General features: G+C 40.9%; 3 protein-coding genes across 7 annotated transcripts in view; 1 reads left to right on the forward strand and 2 right to left on the reverse strand.

Moving 5' to 3' along the window:
• Positions 1 to 4,225, forward strand: part of NRG4 (neuregulin 4) — a 65,315-nt gene extending 61,090 nt beyond the window's left edge. Inside the window, exon 8 of one of the 3 annotated variants that reach the window (XM_048867907.2) lies at positions 49 to 753. In XM_048867907.2, coding sequence (XP_048723864.1) covers positions 49 to 62 — 14 coding nt within the window. In that variant the 3' untranslated portion in view covers positions 63 to 753. Of the gene's footprint in view, positions 1 to 48 lie in introns of all 3 variants that reach the window. The other 2 variants (XM_048867908.2, XM_075132985.1) reach the window with 2 other exon arrangements.
• The window catches only part of TMEM266 (transmembrane protein 266), a 193,240-nt gene extending 185,414 nt beyond the window's left edge, over positions 1 to 7,826 (reverse strand). Inside the window, exons 1-3 of one of the 3 annotated variants that reach the window (XM_075132987.1) lie at positions 7,541 to 7,826; positions 6,159 to 6,229; positions 4,124 to 4,643 (exon numbers count right to left, since the gene is read on the reverse strand). The gene's annotated coding sequence lies outside the window, so the exon portion shown is untranslated. Of the gene's footprint in view, positions 1 to 4,123; positions 6,117 to 6,158; positions 6,230 to 7,540 lie in introns of those variants that run through there. The other 2 variants (XM_075132988.1, XM_075132986.1) reach the window with 2 other exon arrangements.
• A 4,839-nt stretch (positions 7,827 to 12,665) lies between these two features.
• Positions 12,666 to 27,829, reverse strand: FBXO22 (F-box protein 22). The gene is given in 8 exon segments (XM_048867899.2): positions 12,666 to 13,970; positions 16,938 to 17,103; positions 18,138 to 18,302; positions 19,498 to 19,593; positions 23,429 to 23,516; positions 25,972 to 26,104; positions 27,608 to 27,783; positions 27,785 to 27,829. Coding segments are annotated over 8 exon segments (1,281 nt in total). The 5' UTR covers positions 27,815 to 27,829; the 3' UTR covers positions 12,666 to 13,543.
• Positions 27,830 to 27,858: the final 29 nt, after the last annotated feature.

Consider the following 27,858-nt stretch of genomic DNA (forward strand, 5'->3'; position numbering starts at 1 on the left):
AATTGTTGTTATTAAAAACTTTTTTCTTTTCTTTTTTTTACTTTTCAGAGATAACAGAATAAAACAATAAAACAGGAACCATGGGAGAGCAACATGCAGAGGAACCATAACAACATAACAGGTGCTGTGGAGGGTCTGGTAACCAGGATGAACAAAGAAGAAATTAGATACAAATAAATCTGCTAATGTACTGGGAGAAGATGGCACATAGATCATAATAAGGAAAAATAGTTACATTTATCAGAGTGCCTGATTACTTTCAAAGAAGGGAAGTCACATTGTAGAGAAATCATTAGAACCGTTTTTGAATCTTCTGTGAGCTTTCCCCTGACAAATGTATTGCAGACTCTGTGCAGCCAAGTAGTTCTATCAGGGAGTTCTTTCTTTTTCCAATGCAAAGACAGGGAGCATGAGAATCTTTGAGGTATTTCACCATGTAAAGAGTATATCATCTTAAGAGGTTTTCACCAGATCGTCCCCTTCTCACAGGAAAGCTTGGAAACAGCACAAAGAGGTCAAGGGACTGTCTCAATCCAGTGGTTTCAAAACATATCTGGGATATATGTACAGAATTTGGCTGACTTCAGACATACTCACCAGATGTGGATAAAAGGGCCTCTCCCTCCACTTTCTCTCCAGCTGATATAAGACCTACATTTTTGTTTTAAATAGTGATTCAATGGTTCCTCACACTGTCTTGAAACATCACTTTGTTGGCCAGCCTCCTAGCTAAGAGACTTCAGCTTGAAGTAAAACAGTGTTAAGATGATGAAATTCATAACAGTTAAAGGAAATCTACTGGGCAGAGTAATTACCCTGTGCTTGGTATATGCTCCTAACACAGGACAAAGAGCCTGTCCCAATGCTATTCTTCCTGTCTTGACATTTTCTTCTGAGGATCTCATTGCTGAGGGAGATTTAAATCTCACCTCAAATCCTACAGCTGACAGATCAGACAGTAGAAAGGAAGAACCCAATTCCCCTGGCTCATATTTGAAACAAAATCTTTCACAGCTCAGTCCACTGGATTCATGGAAGAATGTGAAGCCATTTGTGAGGGATTATTTGTTTTATTCATATCCCTATTTGCTGTTCACGCAAATAGATTATATATCTCTGTCTGCTTGTTTAAAGGATTTTCTGACTGAGGCAAAGAGAGGTGAGCTTACATGGTCAGTCCCTATTCCTAGCATGACAACACTTAGAGATTTGTTTGGTTGTAGGAGGCATAGCAACTGGGACCTGAATAATCCATTATTTGAAAACCTTATAGTATTGAATGATGTAATTAGCAAAAACAAAATTTCTTTCAATGACGACAAAAATGGAAACTTACATACCAATACACTATGGAAGGTTTATAAGGCAGCATTGAGGGGGAAATTAATTGATTCATTCTCTAGAATTAAAAAGGGAAAAAATACAGAAGACAAGTTTTTTCTCTCTGAAATAAAAAAATTAGAGAAGTTACACAAAAAGACAGATGCAAGGCAAATGCTGGCTAAGCCTCCCTCTCTTAGAGGGCAACTCTCTGTTCTGTGGCCAGAAAAAATAGAATGTATTGTATATCAGTTTAAACAAAAGTACAATGGGATGGGAAATAAGGGCCATAACAATTTATCATATAGGCTAAAACAGGAAAAAGAAAAAAATACTATGATTGGTATCACAAAACACAAGAGTGAAATGCATTGTCATACAAGTTCTTACACTGGAGAAGTTGGGCTCCCAGTTATACCTGAACATCTGCAGAAAGAATTTGAGGAAGTCAAATCAGTCATTCAAAATATGCTGTCAAGTAAAGCACCTGGTATGGAAAGGTTCTCAATTGAATTGTACAAATCTTTGACTTATCAGCTTTCCCCCAAACATCTAAGTAATTTTCAGGACTTCAAAACATTAGCAGATATGAAGAAAGAAGTCAATATTGCTGTGATTTTAAAGGCCAAAAGATATAAGATTGAATGTACTTCACCTATGAACATCTCATTGTCAAATACAGAATTTAAGAGTTTTGCAAAGGTGTTGACAGAATCATTTATGCTTAAAATAACTAGTATATATCAAATGGGATTTAATCAGGGAAGACAGCTATTAGATAACATTCATAGGTTACTGGTTGTGATCCATTCAAGCCTATCAAAGATAAGGAGGTCAGATATGTTACTTTCACTAGATGTGGAAAAGGTCTATGAACAAGTTAAACGGAAGTTTATGAAGGGACTAGGTCTAGAAAGTAAAAGAAAAAAATGGACTGAAATCTTATACCAATCTATAAAAGCTAAACAAAGAGTCAATAATAAATATTCAGAGCCTCTCTCATTTTGTAGAGGCCTATGGCAAAGTTTTCCACTATTCCCCACCTCGTTTGTATTAACCAAGAAACCATTTGCACAGAAAATTAGAAAAATTAAACAAATACAGGATTTAAATGCAAAGAAGTCAATCCATAAAATAGTGTTCTTTGTGGATGAAGTCCTATTCATGATTACAGAATCCCTCAAAAGAATGGCATTTAGGGAGGTCATAGGTTTTAAAATTAATTTTACAAAATTGCAAGTCATGTCAATTTGCCTTAAAGATCAATGTCAGACAAGGCTACAAATTCATTTTAAATTTAAGTTAGCCAAACATCACATAAAAGTATGTAGTGGTCAATGTTATTTTCCATTTAATAACATTATATGAAGCCACCACCTGTGCTTGTTAAAAAAAAATTAAGAAGTGATTGAAAAACAAAAGATGATTATAGTGGTTTGGCAAAATTATTACCATAACAATAATGTTGCTCCTGAGGATCACTTTCCTCTTCCAGAATATTCCAGTAAAGGTTTGCCATAAGATGTTAGAAAATCCTCCAGCTCATTTGGGAAAACAAAATGGCTAAAATTAACAGGAAAACTCTTTCCAGAACTAAATCATAAGGTGACCTGCCTGTGCCCCATATAAAAGGTTCTTATTGGGTGACCCATCTTGAACATTGGTAACAAGGTACACCAGAGAGAGAGAAACAGGTGGAAAGAGAACAAGAGGAGTTTCCTATTCTACTAATTGCTTTGATTTTTATTTCCAAACATCAAGGGGAAAACAGAAGGAGGTCTACCTGGCAGAAGTCTACTTCTTACCCTAAAGTTATGGAGAAAATAAGAGTTAGAGATAGCCCAGAATCTCCCAAACTTACTGTGATAAAATGGAATTCTAGTCTTCCTCAGATCTTTTGGGTTATTTTTTGTTTTTAAGGAAAGGAGATGAGCTTTTGCAGAACAATGGTTATTTAAAAAGGGAAACCAGTGGACAGATGAAATACAGAAAATGTTTGTCTCATTAGAAATCCTCACTTTTAATTACTTAATATTTAAAAACCATTCATACTATGAGTTGCTTTAGTTAGAGCCCTCACAGAATTGGAAAAAATAATTATGAAATCTAAGGGATCAGAAGATACAATTCCTGCCAGATATTTGGTAATGATTACATTATAAATTAGATATGCAAGCGGGAGGAGTAGTTGTGTGAAGAGATCTTTCATGAACAGTGGTCATGCATGTGGCCTGGAGCAACTTTCTCTTTTATGGTAACATGTAGAAAAACACAATACAAAATCATATTTCACTGGTATTTGAAAACAGATTGAAACATTATAAAGATGTTTCAAATATTTGCTGGAGGAATTGTGGATTGGTTGGTATTCCTTCCCTTCCCTGTTTCGGACTATCCTAAAATCCAAGCATACTAGTCCGGAAACACTGTCATTCACTGGCAGTTTTACTGACGTTACCAGTTAAGCACCTATTTAGACCACAAAACCCTGATTTCTTAACACACTTATTGGTAGCAGCTATATGCTCAGTGAAGAGCTATGGAAAAATAAGAATTCCTCTAACACTCCCCCCCCACAAAATAACACTGCATAAGTCAAAAGAATCTAGGATAAAGCATTTGTCAATTTTTTTCCATTAAGAGTAATGCTAGACGGTATGAAATCCTTTCAGGCATAGCTGCCTTTCTTATAGTTTGAACATAAAAATCATTCCAATATCAAAAGGACACTGAAAAAATTTAAACTGTTTTTCTTTATTATACTTAAAGTTACCCATTTCTCATGTATTCCAAAAGTATATACCTGGTTTTGCTTCCTTCTCGTTTGCGATCAGAGTCTGTGTAAGACGATGTATCTATGTATCCATATCTCAACTGCAAAGCACAAAATAAAAGGTTAATAACAGCTCTCTCTGTCTTTGGGACCAATGGGTTTCCCAGAAACGTTTGCCAATTTTCCTACGAGTACATGAGCCCTAAAAATGTGGCAGGGCACCCAGTCATGGGATTTTTGGAAGAGCCCCACTATATGAATACCCTATTCTACTGACCGTTCTGTTCTCCATCGCAGCATCCACTACTTTGGCTGTTACTTCTGGGGATTCTGTCACTTCCCTCAATCTTGGAGGCAGGTTGTAAGAATTCCTCTTTCCCCCTCCTCCCCGGAAGCTGCTAGCTCCTCCTGCTGGTATATTCTCTGCCTGTGTACTCCCAGGACAAAAGTTCTTTTAAAAAGACATTTGTAACTTTCTAATTGCTAAGATGGCTTGGAAAAGGTGAAGTGATTCATAATTCAGTGATGTTTGCCAGAGCTTGCAGCCAGCCTGAAAAAAAGAAAAAAAAACAAAAAACAAAACACACCAAGAAGTGTGAACTGTCCTTTCATCTCAATAGATTTCAGTTATCACCCCAATTATAGCACTTCTAGGGTGGGATTTTTCAAAAGTGCTTAAGTGATTTAGGAATGGAATTTATGCTCCTGAACCACTGAGATGTTTCTGAAAAAGCCCACCCCTATGTCAGCTGTTTCACGATGGATAATTCTAGCAGAAACATCCAGATAATGTGCTCTCTCTCATAATCTGAAACGGACTTCCACCTCCTCCTCAAAAACAAAGCTTCCAACCGTCCCCTATGCAGCTTCCGCAACCTCCAGCTTCTACACTGCGGTTACATGTTGTCAATAAAAAAATCCACTATTTAATAAAAGCTGAAAATGTGGGGACAGCATAACAAATAAAATTCAATATCAAAATAAACATGAGGGTTCCTGTACTAATTGGTCTTATTTCTGTATTTCATTACAAACCATCATTATTTAAACTTAAATGGCCATGAAAACTTCTATTGTGCCACAGAATCTAGCAACAGAGCCACATAATTTAGATCCAGCTTGCCCTGTTGCATAGAGGACACACCTCTGAGCAGCCAGTTGGGGAGTGTATTTCCAAACTGGACAGCCAGAAGTGAGGGCTGTTCAAAGCTGATCTGATGTGTACTAAACAGCATCATTTATCAAATGCTGACTAGGTCTGACTGACAGTTGTGCTCAGGGGACAGTAACATACCACATGACCTAGGTCCAAACAAAACAGCTCAAATTTCATAGCACCAGTGTGCGCAGTTGCTACTTGTATTTGTGAGCCACCCGCTGGCTGAACCACATTTTTGTAACACATTGAGTGAATAGTTTCAAACAAAGAATAGATTCATGGAAATCATGATCTAGGGTTTACCTGGTCCTGCTAACACTTGCAAAAAGTACACCTGCCTTGTCCACACTAGGAACACTAAGAAAGAAAAATCTACCACCTTTTTTCCAAGTATAGATGCACTGTCAATGTGCCAGCCAAAGTTTTCTTCCCTAGAAACACTCATGAAAAAAATATCAGCTGACCAGGACATTGATTACATTTATTTAGCTTGTAAAGCACTTGGAGATGCTCTGATAGATGGTGCTACTGCAGCAAAGAAGTTTTACATAAAGCATGTACCTACACATATTCACTACCTTGCGGCTATTCAGATTGGGCCAGGTGCTGGGCAAACTTCTGCACTTGTGTAAATGTACTCATCTGAGTAGTCCTATTGACTTAAATGGGATGACAAATATTTTATTTTGGAAACAAAATTTTTTTTCAAAGCTCTCTGACTTGGCCATTAATGCTTCATATTTGGAGGAGTTTGGAGATGTGTCAGAAATAGCCCTTCTTAGGCTTAAATGAAGACTAAAAAAATCAATTTATTGACTTATGGTAGAAATAGAAAACTTCTGTCTCTTCCAAAAGTGGAGACAAAATATGATGAAAAAATGAAATAGTACACGAACAGAGTATTACCCTTTTTTTCTTGGCAGGACGTCAGTGAATTCCAAGATCCCAATTGATATACAGCAGAGCTTCATTTTTACCTGAAAAGTAAATGAGAAAATGAACGTTTTTAATCACCTGATTTTCCAAAATTCGTAGTTGAGGTTCAGTCTCACCAGGCACCTTTGTTGTACCTGAAAATCAGACTGTGGTTTAATCATTTACAGGATCCTAGTATATTGCTCTCTGCTCCCCAAAGAGGGCATGACTCACCAGACCCAGAGTCTTCATCTGTTAAAATAAAGCTTATTTCAATAAAAAGAAAAGGAGTACTTGTAGCACCTTAGAGACTAACCAATTTATTTGAGCATGAGCTTTCGTGAGAACTTACAGAAGTTCATCCGATGAAGTGAGCTATAGCTCACGAAAGCTTATGCTCAAATAAATTGGTTAGTCTCTAAGGTGCCACAAGTACTCCTTTTCTTTTTGCGAATACAGACTAACACGGCTGTTACTCTGAAACCTTATTTCAGTATTAACCTGGAGCAAAAGGAATGTGCCAGCACAGAAAATGACAAAAAAGCAGATTTACTGTTCCTACAAGTTTTAATTGAAATGCCTTTTAGATGATGCAATTGTGAAGATTTAGTATCATATGATTTGTGGTCTCTTTATCTTCATCAGGTTATTCTTGCTTTCTTCCAAAGGTCCACTATAAGAACACACAAGGGATAATGAGAGGATTCCTTATTCCCCAATTAAGCCTTATGCCAGCTGGGCTTTTTGAGGGAAAACTAACATAACATGAATACTCCATGCACTATACCTACATATAACACCCAACACTATTTAAAAAAAATGTTTCAAATACATTGTAAAAACAAGCAAGAAGTTGCCATTGCACTTGGAAGGGCAGGATTATGCATCTTAATATTTGAGTCCCTGATTCTGGAAAACATTCCTATTCAGGACAACACTTAAGCAGGTGCTGAAGACCAACTAAAATCAATAGAATTTAAGCCAGGCTTAAGGATGGTCCTGAACAGGCATGGACTTTGCTTAAGTACTTTCCTTGAATAGGGGGTTGAATGCCCAAGGGAAAACTTCAAAGTATTTTTTGTAACAAATAATAGAATGCATTTTGAATAACTTTAAAAGTTTCGTACTTTTCCCATGCATCTTAAATTCTGGAGCCACATTTCCTCTGCTGAAGTGCATTATGTCAAACTAGAAAGTGTCAAATGGAAGCTTCACAGAGGGAACACCAGAGCCAATCAGTTATGAAAGTATGAAAATATGGGCCATTAGCTCTAAAAACAGGATAATTGTCATTTCAATGCTTTTTCCTGTGTGATTTTATATATATAACATTTATTTGGCTATGCGTCATAATGGCTTCATTTTTCCATTACCTTTTACGGTTTTATGCAATCCAATGGTATTCTCATCTGGAAGACGTAGGCTATTCATTTTACAGTAGTGTAAAACAAACATTTAAGAACGTTCTGATCATATTCAACGTGTGTAGAAGCAGGATCATATTTGCTTCCTATAAACCAGAAGTCATAAACACCACTTTTGGCCTGCAGGCCTTGTGCCTTTGAAGTGTTCACTTCTTTCCTTTTTTCACCAAACTGATCTCCATTCTGCTGTGTGTCAAGGACGAGATGACATGTCTGCAAGGGATGCATTGCAGTCAGCCCTGACCTCAGCAATTCTGAGTATAAATGTTTCTCAGGGAAGTCTCTGAAAAGCCTGAAGGTTGCCAAGGAAGCCTTTTAAGTTCTTGCTCATTTCACGCTTTAAATAATTATTGTCCAACCTTAAACCTTCTGGTTTCTTTTGTTTAGTGGCACATGTACAATTAATTAATTTACACAAAATTCCAAATTAATAACTGGGGAAGAGCACAGTAACGCCTTTTGGTACATTCCATACTAAGTTTACACAGAACTCAAACACTGGCATTTATTATGTTTTGAACAGATTTTTTTTGCTTCACTCAGAGTCCTGGCTGTTTTGGGAAAACTGCATTATAAAATGAATGAAACATTTTCCTTATCTAAATTTTCACGAAGTTAAATCATGACACCAAGTAGCCAGAAATGACTGAATGTAACAAAAAGAGGAAGGCACCCAACTCCTCCTAAAAGGCCTCTTAACATCACATCCTAAAAGGGCAGAACAAACTGAATACCACAATTAACAGCTTTAACATCCAGTAGGATAATTAAAGAGACCCATACTTGCTAATCTTCTGCTTTAAAAAGCCAACAGTGCAGAGTACAACTTGCTATGTGTGACATTATTGACATGAACTGTGACCATATAGATCATTGTTGCAACCAAGGTCCTATAGTTGCACCAAATCTTGCACAAAGGAGGTCAAGAAAGGTGTCTATAGAAACGTTGTAATTTGCTGGGTATGACTGTGCAGTCTCTATGTATGCATCATTTTTGTATTTGAAGTTATGAATATTGGTTAGGTACTTATATCTCAATGTGTTTGATTCTAAGTAGCCTCAGTGAAGCATTTGGTCAGCTCTTGAGAAAGGACCCAACTAAAACCTCTCCAGCACATCATTAGGGATCTACAACCTATCCTGAAGGACGATCCCTCACTCTCACAAACCTTGGGAGACAGGCCAGTCCTCGCTTACAGACAGCCCCCCAACCTGAAGCAAATACTCACCAGCAACCACACACCAAAAACACTAACCCAGGAGCCTATCCCTGCAACAAACCCCGTTGCCAACTCTGTCCGCATATCTATTCAAGGGACACCATCATAGAATCTAACCACATCAGCCACACCGTTGGGCTCATTCACCTGTATGATCTACCAATGTGATATATGCCATCATGTGCCAGCAATGCCCCTCTGCCATGTATATCAGCCAAACTGGACAGTCTCTATGCAAACGAATAAATGGACACAAATCAGACATCAAGAAGTGTAACATTCAAAAACCAGCAGGAGAGCACTGCAATCTCCCTGAACACTCAATAACAGACTTAAAAGTGGCAATTCTTCAACAAAAAACCTTCAAAAACAGACTTCAATTGTAAATTGCGGAATTGGAATTAATTTGCAAATTGGACATCATCAAATTAGGTCTGAATAAAGACTGGGAGTGGATGGGTCACTACAAAAAGTAATTTTCCCTCTCTTGATATTCACCCCTTCTGGTCAACAGTTGAGAATAGGCCACTTCCACCTTAATTGAATTGGCCTCGTTAGTACTAAGCCCCCCACTTGGTAAGGCAACTCCCACCTTTTCATGTGCTGCAATATATATACTGCTTACTGTATTTTTCACTCCATGCATCTGCTGAAGTGGGTTTTAGCCCATGAAAGCTTATGCCCAAATAAATTTATTAGTCTCTAAGGTGCCACAAGGATTCCTTGTTTTTCTTCTCAGTAAGTGCCCAATCAAGAAACACTTAACTGACAATGGATTTTGGAAGACTCTAGTCCACATCTGAGCTTTCCTGGGAACATTCAAACTAACATATAAATGATGGCATTGGCCTGCAAAAAGCTGAATCATTCATGGACATGTGACTTGCCCAGGTGGCTACAAAATCCATCTTATTGCTGTGATTTTGCACAGAAGAACAAAGGGGTTTCCGCCCACCAGAGAGAGAATATATAAGGCCCTGGAAGCCCCTCCATTTTGTCTTCAGCTCTCTTAAGAGATGGCCTCTCCACCCCAAAGAGATGCCTGAAAGAAACTGGAACAAAGGACAGTAACTACAGGGGTGTGAGTGATTGCTGGACCCAGACCAGGAAGGAGTCCAGTCTGTGAAAGCAGCTTATTGGAACGTCTCTGGAGGTGAGATTTAATCTATATCACTTTCTTAATGTATTCGGCTTAGACTTGCGTGTTTTGTTTTATTTTGCTTGGTAACTTACTTTGTTCTGTTCTCCAGCCACCACACTCAAAACTCACTTAAAATCACTACCAGTGTCTCAAAGCAATCAGCTGTGCACAGATCCTGTTCAACTACGCCACTGTGATGGGTTCGATCATAGAAACATCCTTGGGACTGATGTACTGAGACTACCTCTGAGCCTGTTTTCTCTGGCAGTTTGGGCCTTCAGAACCCTGCCTTGTTGAGCCAGATACACTAATCTGCTGCAACAGAGACCCAGGGTCTGAACCACGCTCCCCAAAGCTTCAGACTTAACTGAAAACGGCTTAGCAAGTGCTCCTGTCTCTAGCACCCAGACACCTAGTGGGATCCAAACCCCAAATGAATCGGTTTTACTATGTATAAAGCTTATACAGGGTAAACTCATAAATAGAGGGCAGACAATAACACGGATAGAGAGGTATGCACAGGTGTTTGCTCCCCCAGGTATTAATTACTTACTCTGGGTTAATTAATAAGCAAGTTATTTTATTAAATATAAAAAGCAGGATTTAAGTAGTTCCAAGTAATAACAGACAGAACAAAGTTACCAACCAAGCGAAATAAAACAAAAAACGCAAGTCTAAGCCTAATACATTAAGAAACGGATATAGATTAAATCTCACCCCCAGAGACGTTCCAATAAGCTGCTTTCACAGACTGGACTCCTTACTAGTCTGGGTCCAGCAATCACTCACACCCCCGTAGTTACTGTCCTTTGTTCCAGTTTCTTTCAGGCATCTCTTTGGGGTGGAGAGGCTCTCTTAAGACAGCTGAAGACAAAAATGGAGGAGGGCTTCCAGGGCCATTTATATTCTCTCTCTTGTGGGCGGAAACCCCTTTGTTCTTCTGTGCAAAATCACAGCAATAAGATGGATTTTGTAGCCACCTGGGCAAGTCACATGTCCATGAATGATTCAGCTTTTTGCAGGCCAATGCCATCATTTATATATTAGTTTGAATGTTCCCAGGAATGCTCAGATGTGGATTGGCGTCTCCCAAAGTCCATTGTCAGTTAAGTGTTTCTTGACAGGACTATTCTCAGTAAGTGCCCATTCTCAAGAAGCTGACCAAATGCTTCACTGAGGCTACTTAGAATCAAACACATTGAGATACAAGTACATACCCAATATTCATAACTTCAGATACAAGATACACACATACAGAGAGCAAAATCATAACCAGCGAATTACAACCTTTCTATAGACACCTTTCTTGACCTCTTTTGTACAAGATTTGGTGCAATTATAGGACGGTGGTTGCAACAATGATCTATATGGTCACAGTTCATGTCAATAACGTCACAGCATGAGTTCTTCTAGTTTTAAAAAACCCAAAGAAACAGCCAATACAAGAGCTCTGCCTAAAGCTCACTGATGTCAATGGAAAGACTCCCATTGAATCTACTGAATTTGAATCATGGCCACACACTATAAACTCCTCTATAATAATTTCAATCATAGAGCAAATGATTACCAAATGTCTGCACTGAAACTCCAGATATTCTCTTCAGGAAAAAAAAAATCCAATCTGCTGCATTAAGTGTCTGATTAATGAGAGAACAAAAGCTGCAAGGGCTCAGCAGCTCTTGTGATAAGGCTACATATCTGAAATATGTGCCCTTTAAAAAGTTCTTATATAAGCTTTCCTTCAGCTGCTGCTGAATTATACTGCTGCTGATTCAGCAAGAATTTCAGCATCATTGACTAGGGAGAGGTATATAATTTTATACCATAAAGTTTTTGAAGAAACCTGTGACAAATGTCTGTGGGAGCACAAAGGAGAAAAAAAAGGTATAAATAGCTGAGGATGAAGAAATACAATATATACATCCAAAGTTAAGTGTGGTCACATCAAAGCAGTACAGTGTTGAAGCTTTACCAAACACAGGATGGAAGAAATGCAGAAAGCTGATGTTTTCTAAATGCCAAAGTAACATGGTAGAGAATTAAATGACCCACTGACTTCTCCCTCAGGAAGAAACAAGCTAGTCCCGATATAACTATGAGCATAAAATTCCCTTGACATGTCATATTGCCAAAAATTTTCAATGTGTGTACTATTGATAGTTACTTTCAACCATTTCCAGAAACGTAAGCAGTATGTCCTAGAACACAAAAAAGGATCCCTTTCCTACGGAAGATCAAATAACTATAATGGATCAGAATTTTCCTCCCATTTTAGAGCTTTCTCTGAGAATTCCCAATCTGCCCTGATGCCAACATACAACATAAAGGATAGGATAAGTTGCCTGATTTGGCATTAGAGACAGCATGAAATATCTGAGTTATAATAAAGCTACACTGTGTTTTGTATAAAATTCTGAATTTACTCATTCTGACTTTAAAAATTCAGTATCTAGTAAAGATAATATTTTATCAATCCAGCTGTATTGCTCCCAGTAAGTAATAAGAGAAAAACTGCATTAAAAAAACTTAAGCCCAAAGCAGCCTGGGAAAAATTCTCTGTTCATTATAGTAAAAGTGAGAAATATACAACAAGCAACAACAAAGACCTTTTTGCAAAAACTAATTTATAAGAAACATGGCTTGGTCTAGGCTTGGCCCACATTTTAGGGTCAGTAAAAACATCCAAAACTTTAAGGAACTTGAGGCCAATGGAAACGTTTCCATTTTTATTTTTAAGCTTCTACAGGACATTTTAAAACCCTTTGCAGCATCTGCAACCTCCACAATGCATCATTGTGCTTATACCGGAGAATCCCAAGAGAAAGGTGATTGTCCATTTTCATTGTCCAAGCTGAGAAATGCAAAAGTAAAACAGCAGACACAGTACAGAGTATGTCAGATACTTAAAATTGTTTTAACCCAAGGTGTTCTTGAAGTGAGTCAGTTTGTAGTCTGAGTGTCCCTTTAAATTGTCTTTTTTCCTCTAAATACAGAAGACACTGTACCTTTTACATATATTTTGTATATTATTTAATGAACACTTCATGATTATTGCCCAGATATTCTCAATCATTCGACCTAATAAAGAGGTATTATTGCTTGTAGGTAGGGCCCAGTTCTGAATCTGGATGGAATGTACATATCTCTGTAGAGAGAAGACTCAGGTAAAGGTGGAACCAGACACATACACATCAGTAGCTTTTTAAGACTTCTTTATGTATAAGAGATCACATCAAAATACGGATGGTTCATTTCTCTATACGGTTGAGTGTTGATGCTGGACTACACTGCCATTTGTGCACACTCTTCTAGCCTTAGGAGAAAGAAGCTTCCTTCTACTCTAAAATCTGAACACATGTACATTTACCTGCAGTTCTGACTTTTGCACAGTATTACACAAAATGCAAAGCTTCCCCATACCTACTACTGCATTAAATGCTGTCTTGACTACATGATTTATAACATTACAAAAATGATTACTTTAGATTTTGGAAGGTGCTTTTATAGTATGTATGTACATCATTCCAGATTTTTCAGTTTTCTGCACTGGAACCAAACAAGTAGCTCAGCTGGTGTATTTAAAAAACATGTTTAAACTTGGTTTGCTTTAGTTGAACCAAGATGAATAAGAGTCATAACTGTAGTATAACCATGGAGCAGATCATCCTTTATGTCATTGCATTCTCTCAGTATGAAATTCCCAGCGACTATTCGATCACATCCTATTTCTCCATGTCCAAAAAAGCCAAATAGGGGAACATTAGGGAAAAACTTCCTAAATGCATCTGCTTCAAGATTCCTTTTGGTTTTATAATACTGGTATCCCCTGCCAACACATGCAAACATGAACCCAATGGTATTGTGCTCAGGAATGTTTGCTGCTTTGAGACGCTGCATTGCTGCTTCTACAGTCCGTTCATCAATTACATCCTGGTCTAACAAAACTGTAGCACTCTGTAGCTGGGGTCCACTGAAAGCCAATCCAACCACACCACAGGAATCGCCAGCCTCAGTGTTACTGAAAGACAACATACACCAAATTAGAAAAGATGCCAAAGAAACTGCTCTAGATTTAAATACAGAGGCTGCACGAGAAAATTATACAAACTGAACACCCAATAAGAAAAGGAGTACTTGTGGCACCTTAGAGACTAACCAATTTATTTGAGCATGAGCTTTCGTGAGCTACGAAAGCTCATGCTCAAATAAATTGGTTAGTCTCTAAGGTGCCACAAGTACTCCTTTTCTTTTTGCGAATACAGACTAACACGGCTGTTCCTCTGAAACCTGAACACCCAATATAGACAACAATATTCTAAAGAGAAAGTCACCCACAAAAGCAACAAAGATGCTCCAATAAGTCAAGTCAAAGGCAGACACCCCCTATTCACAGGCCAATGGCAAACCTTTCCTACGCCTCAGCAATGGAAAGATGTCCTTCTTGGACATTTGGCATAAACCCACCTTTGAGCGCCGATAGTGATTTGATCTGTGGGATCACCTAACTAGGTGCCAGGTTCAGTAGTTTGCAGGGATTGTGTATTTATTTAGTCCCTGAAATTATATAGGTCTAACACACTCTGGACTAATTATTATGCCTCTACCCTGATATAACACGGTCCTCAGGAGACACAAAATCTCACCGCGTTATAGGTGGACCACATTATATTGAACTTGCTTTGGCCCTCCCTGTTCCTTGTTCCCTGACCACCCCCTCCAGAGACCCCCGTCCCTAATCACCCCCAGGACCCCACCCAACTCCCCTGCTCCCTGTCCCCTGACTGCTCCGACCCCAATCCACACCCCCTGACAGGACTCTCTGACTGGTGCGGGAAGCAGAGCAATGCGGCACCAGCCCATTCCACTCCACCACCTCCCAGCCACGGCGCTCTGCTTCCCGCCGCCGGTGAGTGTGGGGAGGTTGGAGAAAGGACGTCCTCCACACTCACCAGCGGTGGGAAGCGGAGTGATGCGGCCTCAGCCCGCTCCACTTTCCTTGCCCCAGCCCCAGCCATGTGGCTGAAGGGGGGGTTGGAAAAGGTCCCGCGTTCACCTGCGGTAGGAAGTGGAGCGCCGCAGCTGGGGGCTGGCAGAATGGAGCGGACTAGGGCTGGGCTGCTCTGCTTCTGCTGGTGAGTGCGGGGGTGGGTGTGGGGGCGAGGGGGGTCTCTCTTCCCCCAAGCCCCCTCCCCCAAGCGACACAGCTGGGGCCAGGGCTAGTGAAGCGGAGTGGGCTGCTCCAGGCCCCCCGCTAATCCCCCCGGGCCACTCTGGGACTGTGAGGCCCCCAAAAGTGCCCCCCAACAGCTCCTGCCTCCCAGACCCGGGGGGAGGGGGAAGAGAGCCCCTGACCGCCCCTGAGACCCTCTGCCCCTTATCCAACCCCTCAGCCCTGGCCCAGCACCCTTAACATGCTGCTCAGAGCGGCGTGTCGGAGCTTTACCGCGTTGTATGCGAACCTGCATTACATCGGGTCGCATTATCTCAGGGTAGTGGGGTACTCAGAATTCAAGTAACAAAACTGGGCAGCAGGAGGAAGGAGATAGACAGTAGAAGCTTGTGATTGCTGTTGCTTCTCCCCTTTTCTTAGTTACCAAGAAATGCTGGCTTTAGGAGTTATCTTAAGTTGTGATCTCTTAGGCATAATGGACATATACTGAGGTCTGCCCTCATTGGACCCTTCCCTTGGCAAACATACTGTATCACAGCATTCTCCAACTTGCAATACCTGCGCACAATGGGGTTTAAAGAGTAATTCAATCATAACATTGTCTGAGCACCCATTACTATAGCTGCTAGGGCCGTCAATCACAGTTAACACCTGCGATTAATTGAAAGTAAAATTAACACATTGATCACATACTTGTGGGTGGGGCGGGAGGCATCAGTGGCAGGGGGACTGGAGCAGCCCTAGCCCACAGCTCCCTGGACAGCGGGGATGGGGCTGGAGCCCAGCACCCCAAACCTAGAGAGCGACTGAAGCCCCATACCCCCAGCTCTGACCCTATATTTGAACATACAGAAAACCCTCAAAATATTTAAATGGTATTCTAATAATGTTTAACAGTGCGATTAAAATTGTGATTAATTATGATTAATTTTTTTAATCGCTTGACAGCCCTCGTAGCTACATATTGAAGCATCTTATTGCTAGCCTCAGTCTCTACAAGTTTCCAAAAGTTAGGAATCACAGGCCACAGAATTTTCAGAAACCCAGGGGATTATCACTGACATCTCAATGCCTAACAAGAAGAAATTAAGTAGTTGTTTCACATTACAATGGACAAAAATGGAAGTACTACACTTAGGGAATAATTTAACACACAAATTGGAAGACATGATAGCAGCCAGCTACACACACACACCAATGATGAAATCGGAAATGTAAAGCTTTTATAAACTGGTTGGCAAGACTGGCCACCCTAAAAATGAGTAAGAAATTACAGCGTTACTATATAATGCATAATGAGAAAGAAAAGAGCACAAATGCTGAAGAGTAAAGCATTCAAAAGGCAGAATCGATTTCAAGCAAAGAACTGCCAAACTGGAATAAACTCACACCATTAGAGAATCTTCAAAGTAGGAAATGTCCTCTATAATTCACCTGAAAGTTGCTCTCTAGAATCCAAGATTGAAAACTACTTTTTGTAACAGGCCACAAAGTAAAGCCATATGACAAAGTCTGCAGCTTTTCCTACTGGAGTACAGCAGCAGCAGCCCTGTATCATCTTTCCCATTACATATTTCACTGTGATTTCAAGACTTTCCTTAATACTTCATTACTACTATGAAAAATAACACTGGCTAGAAAAAGGAAGTCCTTGGATATTTCCTCTCCCCCCATAAAAATGACATCACTGTGCTTGGATGGTGCCTTTCACAGATGTGTGACTCGGCCCTATTCACAGAGGTTTCATGTCCAGTGCTGTACCCTTCTACAATTCCACAGTGTTTCATCACAAATTAACTTGAAAGAGATACCTACTTCTCAGAGCTCAGTGACGTCAAGCTCTCCACATGCCCCCCAGCCAAGATGATACTTTTTTCATTTAAAGGATTGATTATCTGATGAAGAAACCGGTTAGCTCCTGGCTTCCAGGAATTGTAGACAAATAGAAGAACCACACGGAGCTCTGGATTATTTTTAAGACCTGGGAATACAAAAAAAATAAAATAAACATTTTTATCTTTAAGGCAGGGTCTCAGTCTCCATTTGAATTATTCTCATTATATTTATTTTACACCTACCCACAAACACGTTCAGCAATCCTACCTAGCTCACTGCTGTTGCAGCAATGGGGAGAAGCAAGTCATCCTGTGCCCTCAAGTGGTGGGCTACATGATTTGCATTTTCGAAGATATATATTTATTGATATTTACATACACACACGCCCACCCATTAATGAATGCTGAGATTCTCCTCTATAGTGCTCAAAGGCTAGCTCTGTTAGCAGGACCGTACAGAACCCCTCTGGATCTCATCGACTCCCTCAATATTTAGTGTTTTGGGTTTTTCCAGTCACAGATGAGGTACCTGTCAATTTGCAGAAGTGAGCAAGCTCATAAACACAAACTGGCCAATTTACTCTTCACAAGCAAGACATTTTGCTGAGTACATAGTGTGACTGTATATTACTTTATATTTACCAGGGGATTCTTGCTCTCTTCCCCACATCGCTGCTCCTCACCATGGCATATAATTTGGGGACTTACGGATGTTGAAGTATGAAACAAAAAATACCCCCAAGCCCCAGTTTAAAAAAAACCCAAACAATCTGAAACATTTCCAGTTGCACAGCCCTGATTAGTGTGCGATGACTTTTAAACAACGTAGGAAGCTACCAAAAGAGACTGACTGTACCGAGGATTGCAACATCCCCACCCAGGTACTGAGCTGGAACAACAGGATTGCTCAAATTTAACTGAAGAGATCCAAGATCACCTCTCAAGATTACACTTTGTACTTTAGTACCCTGCTGTGGGGGACAAAGTTATCAATCACTGGCAGCCTTGCATTTTTGCATTTATATGGTGGTCCATGCTTCCAGGGAACCTGTGCCCACCCACCCGCCAGGAGGCGACTTGAGTTTTGCAGTCACAAATACAATAACTCACTTCACACAGAGCCCCTACAAAACTGAGGCTACAGCACAAAAAGTATTTGATATAAAATTAAATGACTTGCCTGCTTCAGTGAATTTGCTTTCATCAAAAACTCTATTCTTCAAGTCTTTAAAAAAGTGGAAGGTATGGATTTTCACACCATCAATTTTAGGGAACAATAAAACAAAGCCAGCTTCACCATCTTCGATTTCTTGAGGTCGATTGCTGCTTGAGCCCATTGGAGTAACTGATAAAGAAGCGTAATGTGAATATTTTATTTTGATTAAAATACTTTTGCCTACGTAATGACATACAAAGGGAAACTAGGTAAAAAAAAAAATAAGGGATGCAAGTGCTTTTGAAAATATTACCTACGATCAAGTTGAAAGCGAGTCAATTTAAAAACAAAGTCTCATTTGATACAGCTGACCCCTCCCAATTTCTGTGGGTTTACAACCATGTGTTCATACCCTTAAAATGTGATGAGTCACTCAAACTGGGGAAAGTATATACAAAGAGTCAAATGCACAAGTAAACTGAAAATAAAGGAAAATTCCCTCTAAATTCTTTAAGACCTATTGCTATTTTAAAATTCAATGTGTTTCTTTAAATTTTGAACAAACAGATCTAGGGAAGTTTGGCCAAGTAATCTGGATCGATGAGTTTATTAGAGAGATCTCCCATATTTGAGGAGTCTTTTCTTAACATACAACTAGGGGACTGGTCAGAAATATGACCCCAACCAAAAAAATGTAATGTGTGCTTCATGCTATCCTCTGCCTAGGAGATACAGATAGTTCAGCCTATGACCTCTCTACATAGTTACCTCTTATTTTGTAGCTGCAGTCATAGCAAAGATTAAGAAATGTGAATACTGTATAACTTGCTTGGACACAAAGTATCCCTTGGGTCTTAAAATAATAAAAACACCATAATAATTGGGTGTGAAGTGAATATGATCACAACTGGGATAGAGATTACAGTGCTTTCTGAAGTTTGTGTCTGAAAACCTAGAAATCATGTCTGAGTTGGTCAAGTCTGCTAGACCACTGACCTTTATGTTTGACTGCTGAGTACGTTTCTCAAGAAGAAATTCCATACCAGCCATCAGCTGATACTGAGGCCTTTGATCCTAGTTCAAATGTCTACAACATCCAATTTTTTACAAAGTCAATCTTTTCTATGCAGATTGAAAAATGTGAGTTAAGAATTTTCAAGTCATACCATGTAACTTAGCAGCAGTATCATGAATTCTTTAAACTGTGGTAGACATTGAGCAATTTGGAATTAGTAGACAGTGAGATACTAGTATGTTCTACATACAAATCTGTAGGACTGTGCCTCAATTTGAAAGCACTTGGGAGTCTAATAAATAGCAGTCTGAAAAAGTTAACCATCTGGTATGTATCTTGAAATCAGGCTGTTATATTGCTTCCTCTTACCTACAATTCCAGGAGTTACCAGTCCCAGAACTTGGCACCGTTTTGGCAACAGCTTTTCTAGTGCAATTGCTGTTTCTTTACTATTTCTTTTCCTTGCTGTAACAGAAGAGGGGAAAAACTAAGGCACAGAAAGGTTAAAGTTATTGGCCACAGGTTACACAGAGCCTCTCTCTGTACTCAAAAATCTCTACCCTACGCAGCAATAGAATTGACTTTGCATATGGATTAAAACACTGCCTTACCATCAAACCCATGTTATCACACAATGCAGCTCATTAGCCACCTCATTCAGCACATGACAAATCCTATACAGCTAATGAACATTACAGAACTATAGTACACAAAATAGGAAGAACTAAATATCCTGATTAGGAGGAGGTAAAAATGAGTTCTAGTACACCATGAGGTACAGGTTTAGAGTAGCAGCCGTGTTAGTCTGTATTCGCAAAAAGAAAAGGAGTACTTGTGGCACCTTAGAGACTAAACCAATTTATTAATTAAACCAATTTATTAGAGCATAAGCTTTCGTGAGCTACAGCTCACTTCATCAGATGCATTCAGTGGAAAATTTGGTATAATGAGGTATAATGGTATGAGGTATAATTATTGTTAGGGCTGCCAAGCGATTAATCACGCTGTTAAACTATAACAGAATAATATTTTTGGGTGTTTTCTACATTTTCAAATACAGTAACTCCTCACTTAACATGGTCCCAGTTAACGCTGTTACGTTGCTGATCAATTAGAGAACATGCTTGTTTAAAGTTGTGCAATGCTCCCTTATAATGTTGTTTGGCAGCCGCCTGCTTTATCCACTGCTTGCAGGAAGAGCAGCCCGTTGGAGCTAGCTGGTGGGGGCTCGGAACCAGGGTGGACTGGCAGCCCCCATCAGTTCCCCTAAATTCCCTGTGCAGCAGCCTCCCAGCAGGTTATCAGTTGCTGGGCAGTTCAGCTGTCCCTCCCACCACTGCCCTGTGCTGCTCCTGCCCTCTGCCTTGGAGCTGCTCCCGGGAGCCTCCTGCTTGCTGTGTGGGGGGAGAGAGAAAGAGGGGTGCTAATGTCAGGATGACCCCTCCCGCTTTACCCCATCTCCACAGAGCAGTGGGAGCGACACAACAGGGTTCAGGACGGAGGGAGCTTGCTGGCAGCAGCTGCTGTCTCAACTTGCTGATCAACTTAAAAAGGCAGTGTACTCAGAGTGGTGTCAGTGTACTTAAAGGGGCAATGCATGTCTCTCTCTCTCACACACTCTTGGTGTATGTTTCTGTCTCTCTCAGCCATGCTGTCTCCCCTCCCTCCATTTGTGCTGCCTTGTAGAGTGCGAGGCTACATTAACAATGTGTAAACCCTTGGGTGCTCAGCCGAGTGCTAGTTCATCAGTTAGCAGAAAGGCATTCCCTGGGAAATATCCCACCCTCTGACTCCAACACCTCAACCAAGCTTCACAATCATCATTGCTGTGAACAGTATTAAATTGTTTGTTTAAAACTTACACACACACACACACACATATATATATAGACTTGTCTGGCAAAAAAAATTTCCCTAGAACCTAACCCCCCCCGATTTACGTTAATTCTTATGGGAAACTGGATTCGCTTAACATCGTTTCGCTTAAAGTAGCATTTTTCAGGAACATAACTACAATGTTAAGCGAGGAACTACTGTATATTGATTTCAATTACAACAGAATACAAAGTAGACAGTCCTCACTTTATATTTATTTTTATTACAAATATTTGCACTGTAAAAAACAAAAGAAATAGTTTTTTTCAATTCACCTAATACAAGTAGGGTAGTGGAATCTCTTTATCATGAAAGTTGAACTTACAAATGTAGAATTATGTGCAAAAACCCTCTACATTCAAAAACAAAACAATGTAAAACTTCAGAGCCCACATGTCCACTCAGTCCTACTTCTTGTTCAGCCAATCGCTCAGACAAATAAGTTTGTTTATTTTTGCAGAAGATAACGCTGCCCGCTTCTTGTTTGCAATGTCACCTGAAAGTGAGAACAGGCACTGGCACTGTTGTAGCTGGCATCGCAAGATATTTACGTGCCAGATGCGCTAAAGATTCATATGTCCCTTGATGCTTCAACCACCATTCCAGGACATGCATCCATGCTGATGACGAGTTCTGCTCTATAACTATCCAAAGCAGTGCGGACCAACGCCTGTTCATTTTCATCATTTGAGTCAGATGCCACTACCAGAAGGTTGATTTTCTTTTTTGGTGGTTTGGGTTCTGTAGTTTCCACATCAGAGTGTTGCTCTGTTGAGACTTCTGAAAGCATGCCCCACACCTCATCCCACTCAGATTTTGGAAGGCACTTCAGATTCTTAAATCTTGGGTCGAGTACTGTAGCTACCTTTAGAAATTTCACATTGGTATCTTCTTTGCATTTTGCCAAAATTTACAGTGAAAGTGTTCTTAAAATGAACAACATGTGCTGGGTCACCATCAGAGACTGCTATAACATGAAATATATGGCAGAATGTGGGTAAAACAGAGCAGGAGACAGACAATTCTCCCCCAAGTAGTTCAGTTACAAATTTAATTAATGTATTATTTTTTTAATGAGTGTCATCAGCATGAAAGTATGTCCTCTGGAACAATGGCCAAAGCATGAAGAGGCATATGAATCTTTAGCACATCTGGCACGTAAATATCTTGCAATGCCAGCTACAACAGTGCCATGTGAACACCTGTTCTCACTTTCAGGTGACATTGTAATTAAGAAGTGGGCAGCATTATACAAACTTGTTTCTCTTCGCAATTGGCTGAACAAGGAGTAAGACTGAGTGGATTTGTAGACTCTAAAGTTTTACATTGTTTTGTTTTTGAGTGCAGTTATGTAAAACAAAAAATTCTACAGTTGTAAGTTGCACTTTCATGACAAAGAGATTGTACTACAGTACTTGTATGAGGTGAACTGAAAAATACTCTATCATTTTACAGTGCAAATATTTGTAATCAAAAATAATATATAGTGAGCACTGTACACTTTGTATTCTGTGTTATAATTGAAATCAATATATTTGAAAATGTAGAAAAGCATCCAAAAATATTTAATAAATTTAGGTATTCTATTGTTTAACAGTGCGATTAATCGCGATTAGCTTTTTTGAATTAATCACATGAGTTAACTGTGATTAATCAACAGCCCTAATTATCATATGAACTGATAGAGATAGGGCCCTACCGAATTTAAGGTCCATTTTGGTAAATGTCATGATCATAGGATTTAAAAAATCTGAAATTTCACCATTTCAGATATTTAAATCTGAAATTTCATGGTGTTATAGCCATGGTGGTCCCAACCCAAAAGGGGATTGAGGGGGGAAGTTGCAAGACTACTGCAGTAGGGATGTAATATTGACACCCTTGCTTCTGCACTACTTCTGGCGGCGGGTCTGCCTTTAGAACTGGGCTCCCAGTCGGCAGCCTCAGAGCTTCCTGGAGCCTTGGGAGGTTCCCAGAGGTGGCTCTGACCCAGCTCCAGGAGCGGCCTGACCCCCTGCAAAAAGTGACAAACCCCCACTATACCATGCTGCCCTCACTTCTGTGCTGCTGCTGCTGGCGGCACTGCCTTCAGAGCTGGGCACCGGGCCAACAGCTGTTGTTCTCCGCTCTCCAGCCGCCCAGCTCTGAAGGCAGCACAGAAGTAAGGGTGGTAATCCTGCAACCCTCCTAGAATACCATATTTCACGATCCATGACATGTTTTTTCATGGCTGTGAATTTGATAGGGCCCTATATATAGACTATCCTATGTTTACATGGATCACATCTCTTGATGAAAACCCAAGGTGACAATGCCCACTTGACAATATCACATTACCTGATTGTTTTCCTTTAAGCATCCTACTCCATTATAATTGTACATGACAAGGTTCTCTTAAAGAAGTACAGATAGGATTTATACATACCTCTCTTTTGTCCGTGACACTCTTCATATCCACTGAAAGTCTCTGCATCTGCTATGTAGAGCACTGTTTGTGGTAGCACATGCACATTCTGTAAAGTACAAAAAGATAAATGAAAACACAGTATAAGAAAAGCAGACTCGGCTACCTAACTGCTGGCTGCCACACCTTTGTCCCACAAAGAAAACCAAAATGAACTAGAGGCAAGAAAGGGAGATTCCTGAAAGTCAGTGATAGGAAAGATCTGGCTATGACAACCATGAGTACATCTCTAGTGCCTTTTATCAAAGGACCTCAGTGCACTTTACTGACATTAATTCTCATAACTGGCCAAACAGCTGTCAGATGATAACTGCTTTGTCACTACTGATATAGCCCACATTTGTGGCCCTAAAGGCAGAGCACTCCACGTCCAGTTGTAAATCTCTAGAGCCACCCAGTTACCACTTCAAGAGCTGATTTTTATATTTATATATATAAACAATAAATCTGTCCCAACTGTAGTGATTTGTACACCTGTGTTTCCAGAGAAATATTCTATTTAAATATTCATTGTTGTTTGGAACTAGAAATACTTTCCTCTTTTGATATTCGGAGGTCCAAGTTCTCTAAAGTTTGTATCAGTAGCAGTGAACATCACCTGCTTCAGCTTCACTCATTTTAAAGTGCTGTAAACCATGCATTGATCATTCTCCAGTGTATATTTAAGTAAGGGGCTAGAACTTTTAAAATTTTAGATGAAAAATGAGGACTTATATTCTTCAGAATGCTGAAAAAATGGGACCCCAGACTTGTCACAGATAACTTACTACCTGCCACTGCCAAGTATGTTTCCAAGTCTGTACTGCTGTCTGCCTGATTAGACATAGTTGCTTAAAATTCTCTCAAATTAAGGATCAGTGTCAACATAAGAATATATTTTAAAAGAAACTTTTCTTACCATGTTATCACCATTACCTTAAATTACTAAAAGGTCAAATGAAAATTTACAATCCAGTTTAAAAACAGAAATCCTGCCTATTACAGCCTGGCCCAGTCCCACTCTCTGAACAGACACCAGTCTGGAGTGAGTGGACCTAACCCACTGGATCCAACGTGCTTCTAACCCCCTTGGGTCTCAGCAGTGACCCGTCAGTGTTCAAAGCTGTGTGTCTCTCAGGCACACTCCCAAGAACAGACCCCATGTCTGACACTCTTCTTGGGTAGTGGGGCCCTGCATTCCAGCTGCCTGGACTTGTGAATCAGTGCCACAGCCTTCCTGAACTCCCAGTTGCTTAGACATGTTACCCCCAGAGCCCACCTGGCTTGGGAACTCTGGCTGCTAGTTAAACTTTTCTGGGACAGTGTGGCAGAGAAGCAAAGAACACAGGCTTAGCAAAAGAACTTCTTAACTGTAGAATTTTCTCTTAAAAAGCATTAGCGAGTTAAAGAGAACACAAAAACGAACAAAATCCCGACCACAGCCCCTCCTGCTCCAAGTCTGATCTCTCCCCTTCTGAGTGTCTTGGCTTTGGACAGTATCCTTAGGCTTGGCAGCCCTTCCTGCCTTCTTTAGCTTGGTCTTTTTACCTGTGCCAGTGGACTGGCCCCCTTGCTTAGAGAAGCACCCCTCTTTTAAAACAGTCTCTGTCTCCTTTGGTCCACGTGCTTCAGCTGGTGCAGTCCTTCCTTCCCCCAAATTCAAAGTCAATGATCCTACCAATTGAACCCTGCCATTGTTCCAGTAGGGAAGAGTAATTCAATGTCGATGGCCCTTGATTCTGTCACAGCTTCCCCCACCTGCCCGCCCACGGATGCTCTAATCCACACAAGAACTTGCAAGAGGACATTAAGGTCACACTTCAAAACAAGGTTACAGTACAAAGCAGAGCTCCTAAAACACAATGGTGATCACAAAACAAAATGGGGTTCTCTGACTTCAATGGGTAAAGGGGTCAAGAACAGAAAAAATAAACTGAAATATGCCTGACTTGTATGACCAACCCAAGCTTTACAATGTCTTTTTAGTGAAAGAATCAGACAAATCATGAAACTCCATAATGTAATGCTTAAGGCCAAATGGCCGAACATTCCCTAACCATAAAACAGCTGTATGAGGACATAAGAACATGAGAGCGGTCATACTGGGTCAAACCAAAGGTCCATCCAGCCCAGTATCCTGTCTTCCGATGGCAGCCAATGCCAAGTGCCCCAAAGGGAATTAACAGAATAGTTAATCAAGCGAGTGACAGAGGATGGATCACTTGATGATTACCTGTTCTGTTCATTCCCTCTGGGGCACTTGGCATTGGCAACTGTCGGAAGACAGGATACTGGGCTAGATGGACCTTTGGTCTGACGCAGCGTGCCCACTCATGTCCTTCTACAGCTGTGTATAAATATGAATCGAAACTTAAAAGGTGCACTACAACAACAGTATGGAAGAACTGACTTTAGAAAAACGTATCATCACAGACTCACAAGTGTGCATGTGGATTATACCACAGTAGTTAGAAATTCACATTGGCCATTCCAATGTACGCAGTTAACAGTGGTATTTTACCTACCTCAAGTTCTTCAGCTAATGCACGGACCAGTGAATGACTATCAGATGGACCAGGCTCAAGTGCAGAGACCCATGCTATGCTCTGCTGTGTTCTCAGTAATCTACGGGCACATTCTCTCCATAACCGGCAAACACTAAAATACAAAAATTTACTACAATATACAAAAAGGAATCTTAGCAGCTGTCAGACAACCATTTTTTTTTTTTTAACTTTTGACTTGGAAGTATCTATCCCACATTGTTATGAGAAACTCTTGCACTTAAAAAAAAATAAAGATCAAGTTTAAGTCACAAAGTGTAAATTGTTGATTGGTTTTCTACTAACATCTATTAAAGAACAAACTGAATGCCTTATTTGTACGGGTATTGTTTTAAGATTGGTTTCTGAATTTCAAAAAGTGCCAGCAATTTTGACAATTGCCTCGCTTAGTACCAGTCACAATAAATTAAGCGAACAACATGTCAGGGGTAGTTGCTCAAGAGAGCATATTGAACAATTCATTCCCAGCTCCTCTCTGCAGCACAAATATATAAACCAGCAAAACAAAATGTTGTTAAAGTACAGAGAAGGTAACCTTGTTTTATGCTGAAAGTGTCTAGGGACAACATACTCCTTGTACACATGAAAAAAAGTCTTTTTTTTCTTGTGTTATCAGGTTTGGTCACTCAGTCTATTCTTCTGACTCCTAACGATAGAGTTCAGTGGCAGCAGAACTCAACGTATGTAAAGAACATAGTGATGTGCCATTTTATGTTTCCCTCCAAAAATAAAAAATGTTAATTTGAAACATTCAAAACAAAACGAGGCCTCACAATTGACTTAACATAAACGGTTAGTTTTAAAAACAAACTTGTCAACCAATCACAAAACTCCTCCTTTCAGAGTGTGTGTGTGAGACAGTTACAGCTCTGCTAACCATAACACAGCGCTGCTAGGGCTCCTTTGATCTGAGGAGCTCAAAATACTTGGTCAATATTTACAAACGTGATAGACACTATCACGAGCTTCTCCCAAAGCTGGGCGGCCGCGTGGGACAGCAACAGAGAGCTAAATAAGCAACAACCCCGGTGTGGCACCCCGTGGACTCCTTCGCAACTTGGCTGAAGTAAAGAGCGTGGGTTTTAAGCCATTCTGAGGGCTGGGCTAACTTCAGAGAGGCTTGGAAGCGCGGGCTGTTCCCTCAACGTATCCCCTGCCCACCTCCCTGCAGCAGCAGCGAGGCCTGGTCAGCGGAGCAGGGCCGAGTCCAGCCCTTGCTTCCTCTTACACATTGTTCATGGGTCTTGGAGCCTGGGCGCTGGCTTCACGTCACCCAGGCCACGAGCCCAGCCATTCCCCTGCCGGCACGGGGAGTGACTCGGTCGCGTCACAGGCCCGGGCACGCGCGCCTCGGAGCGGAGCATGCTCTCGGATCCCAAACTGTCCTTGGGCTCCGCCCCGAGCACGAGGCGGGAAACAAGCGGGGACCGGTTCCGGGGAAGAGCGACGGCCCAAGCAGAAGAACGGGGCCCTGCCAGCTCCAAGGCCGACACCGGGGCTGCCTGATGGAAGGAGCTGGGCCGCGAGGGTTCAGCCCGCGGAGGCAGACCCCCACCCCTCGACCCGCCCCCGGGGGAAGCCCCAGGCCGGTCCTCACCAGGCTGCTCGCAGTAATGCCTTGGTGGGCAAGAAGCTAAGGATCCGCTCCACCACCTCAGCCAGGTTACTCAGCACGTAGGCCCCTTTGCCGTCCGACTCCATGGCAACCGCCACCCACGCCTCTGCTCCCGGCGTCTGCCTCCCGCACCAAGAAGCAGGCGGGGAGCCGAAAGCCCCTAGCCGCGACGCACTCCGAGTACGTCATCCGCACGGCGCCCACTTCCGGTCTCCGCCTCTAGAGCACGTGAC

Source organism: Caretta caretta, chromosome 10, assembly GCF_965140235.1.
Source record: "Caretta caretta isolate rCarCar2 chromosome 10, rCarCar1.hap1, whole genome shotgun sequence".
Lineage (NCBI taxonomy): Eukaryota > Metazoa > Chordata > Testudines > Cheloniidae > Caretta > Caretta caretta.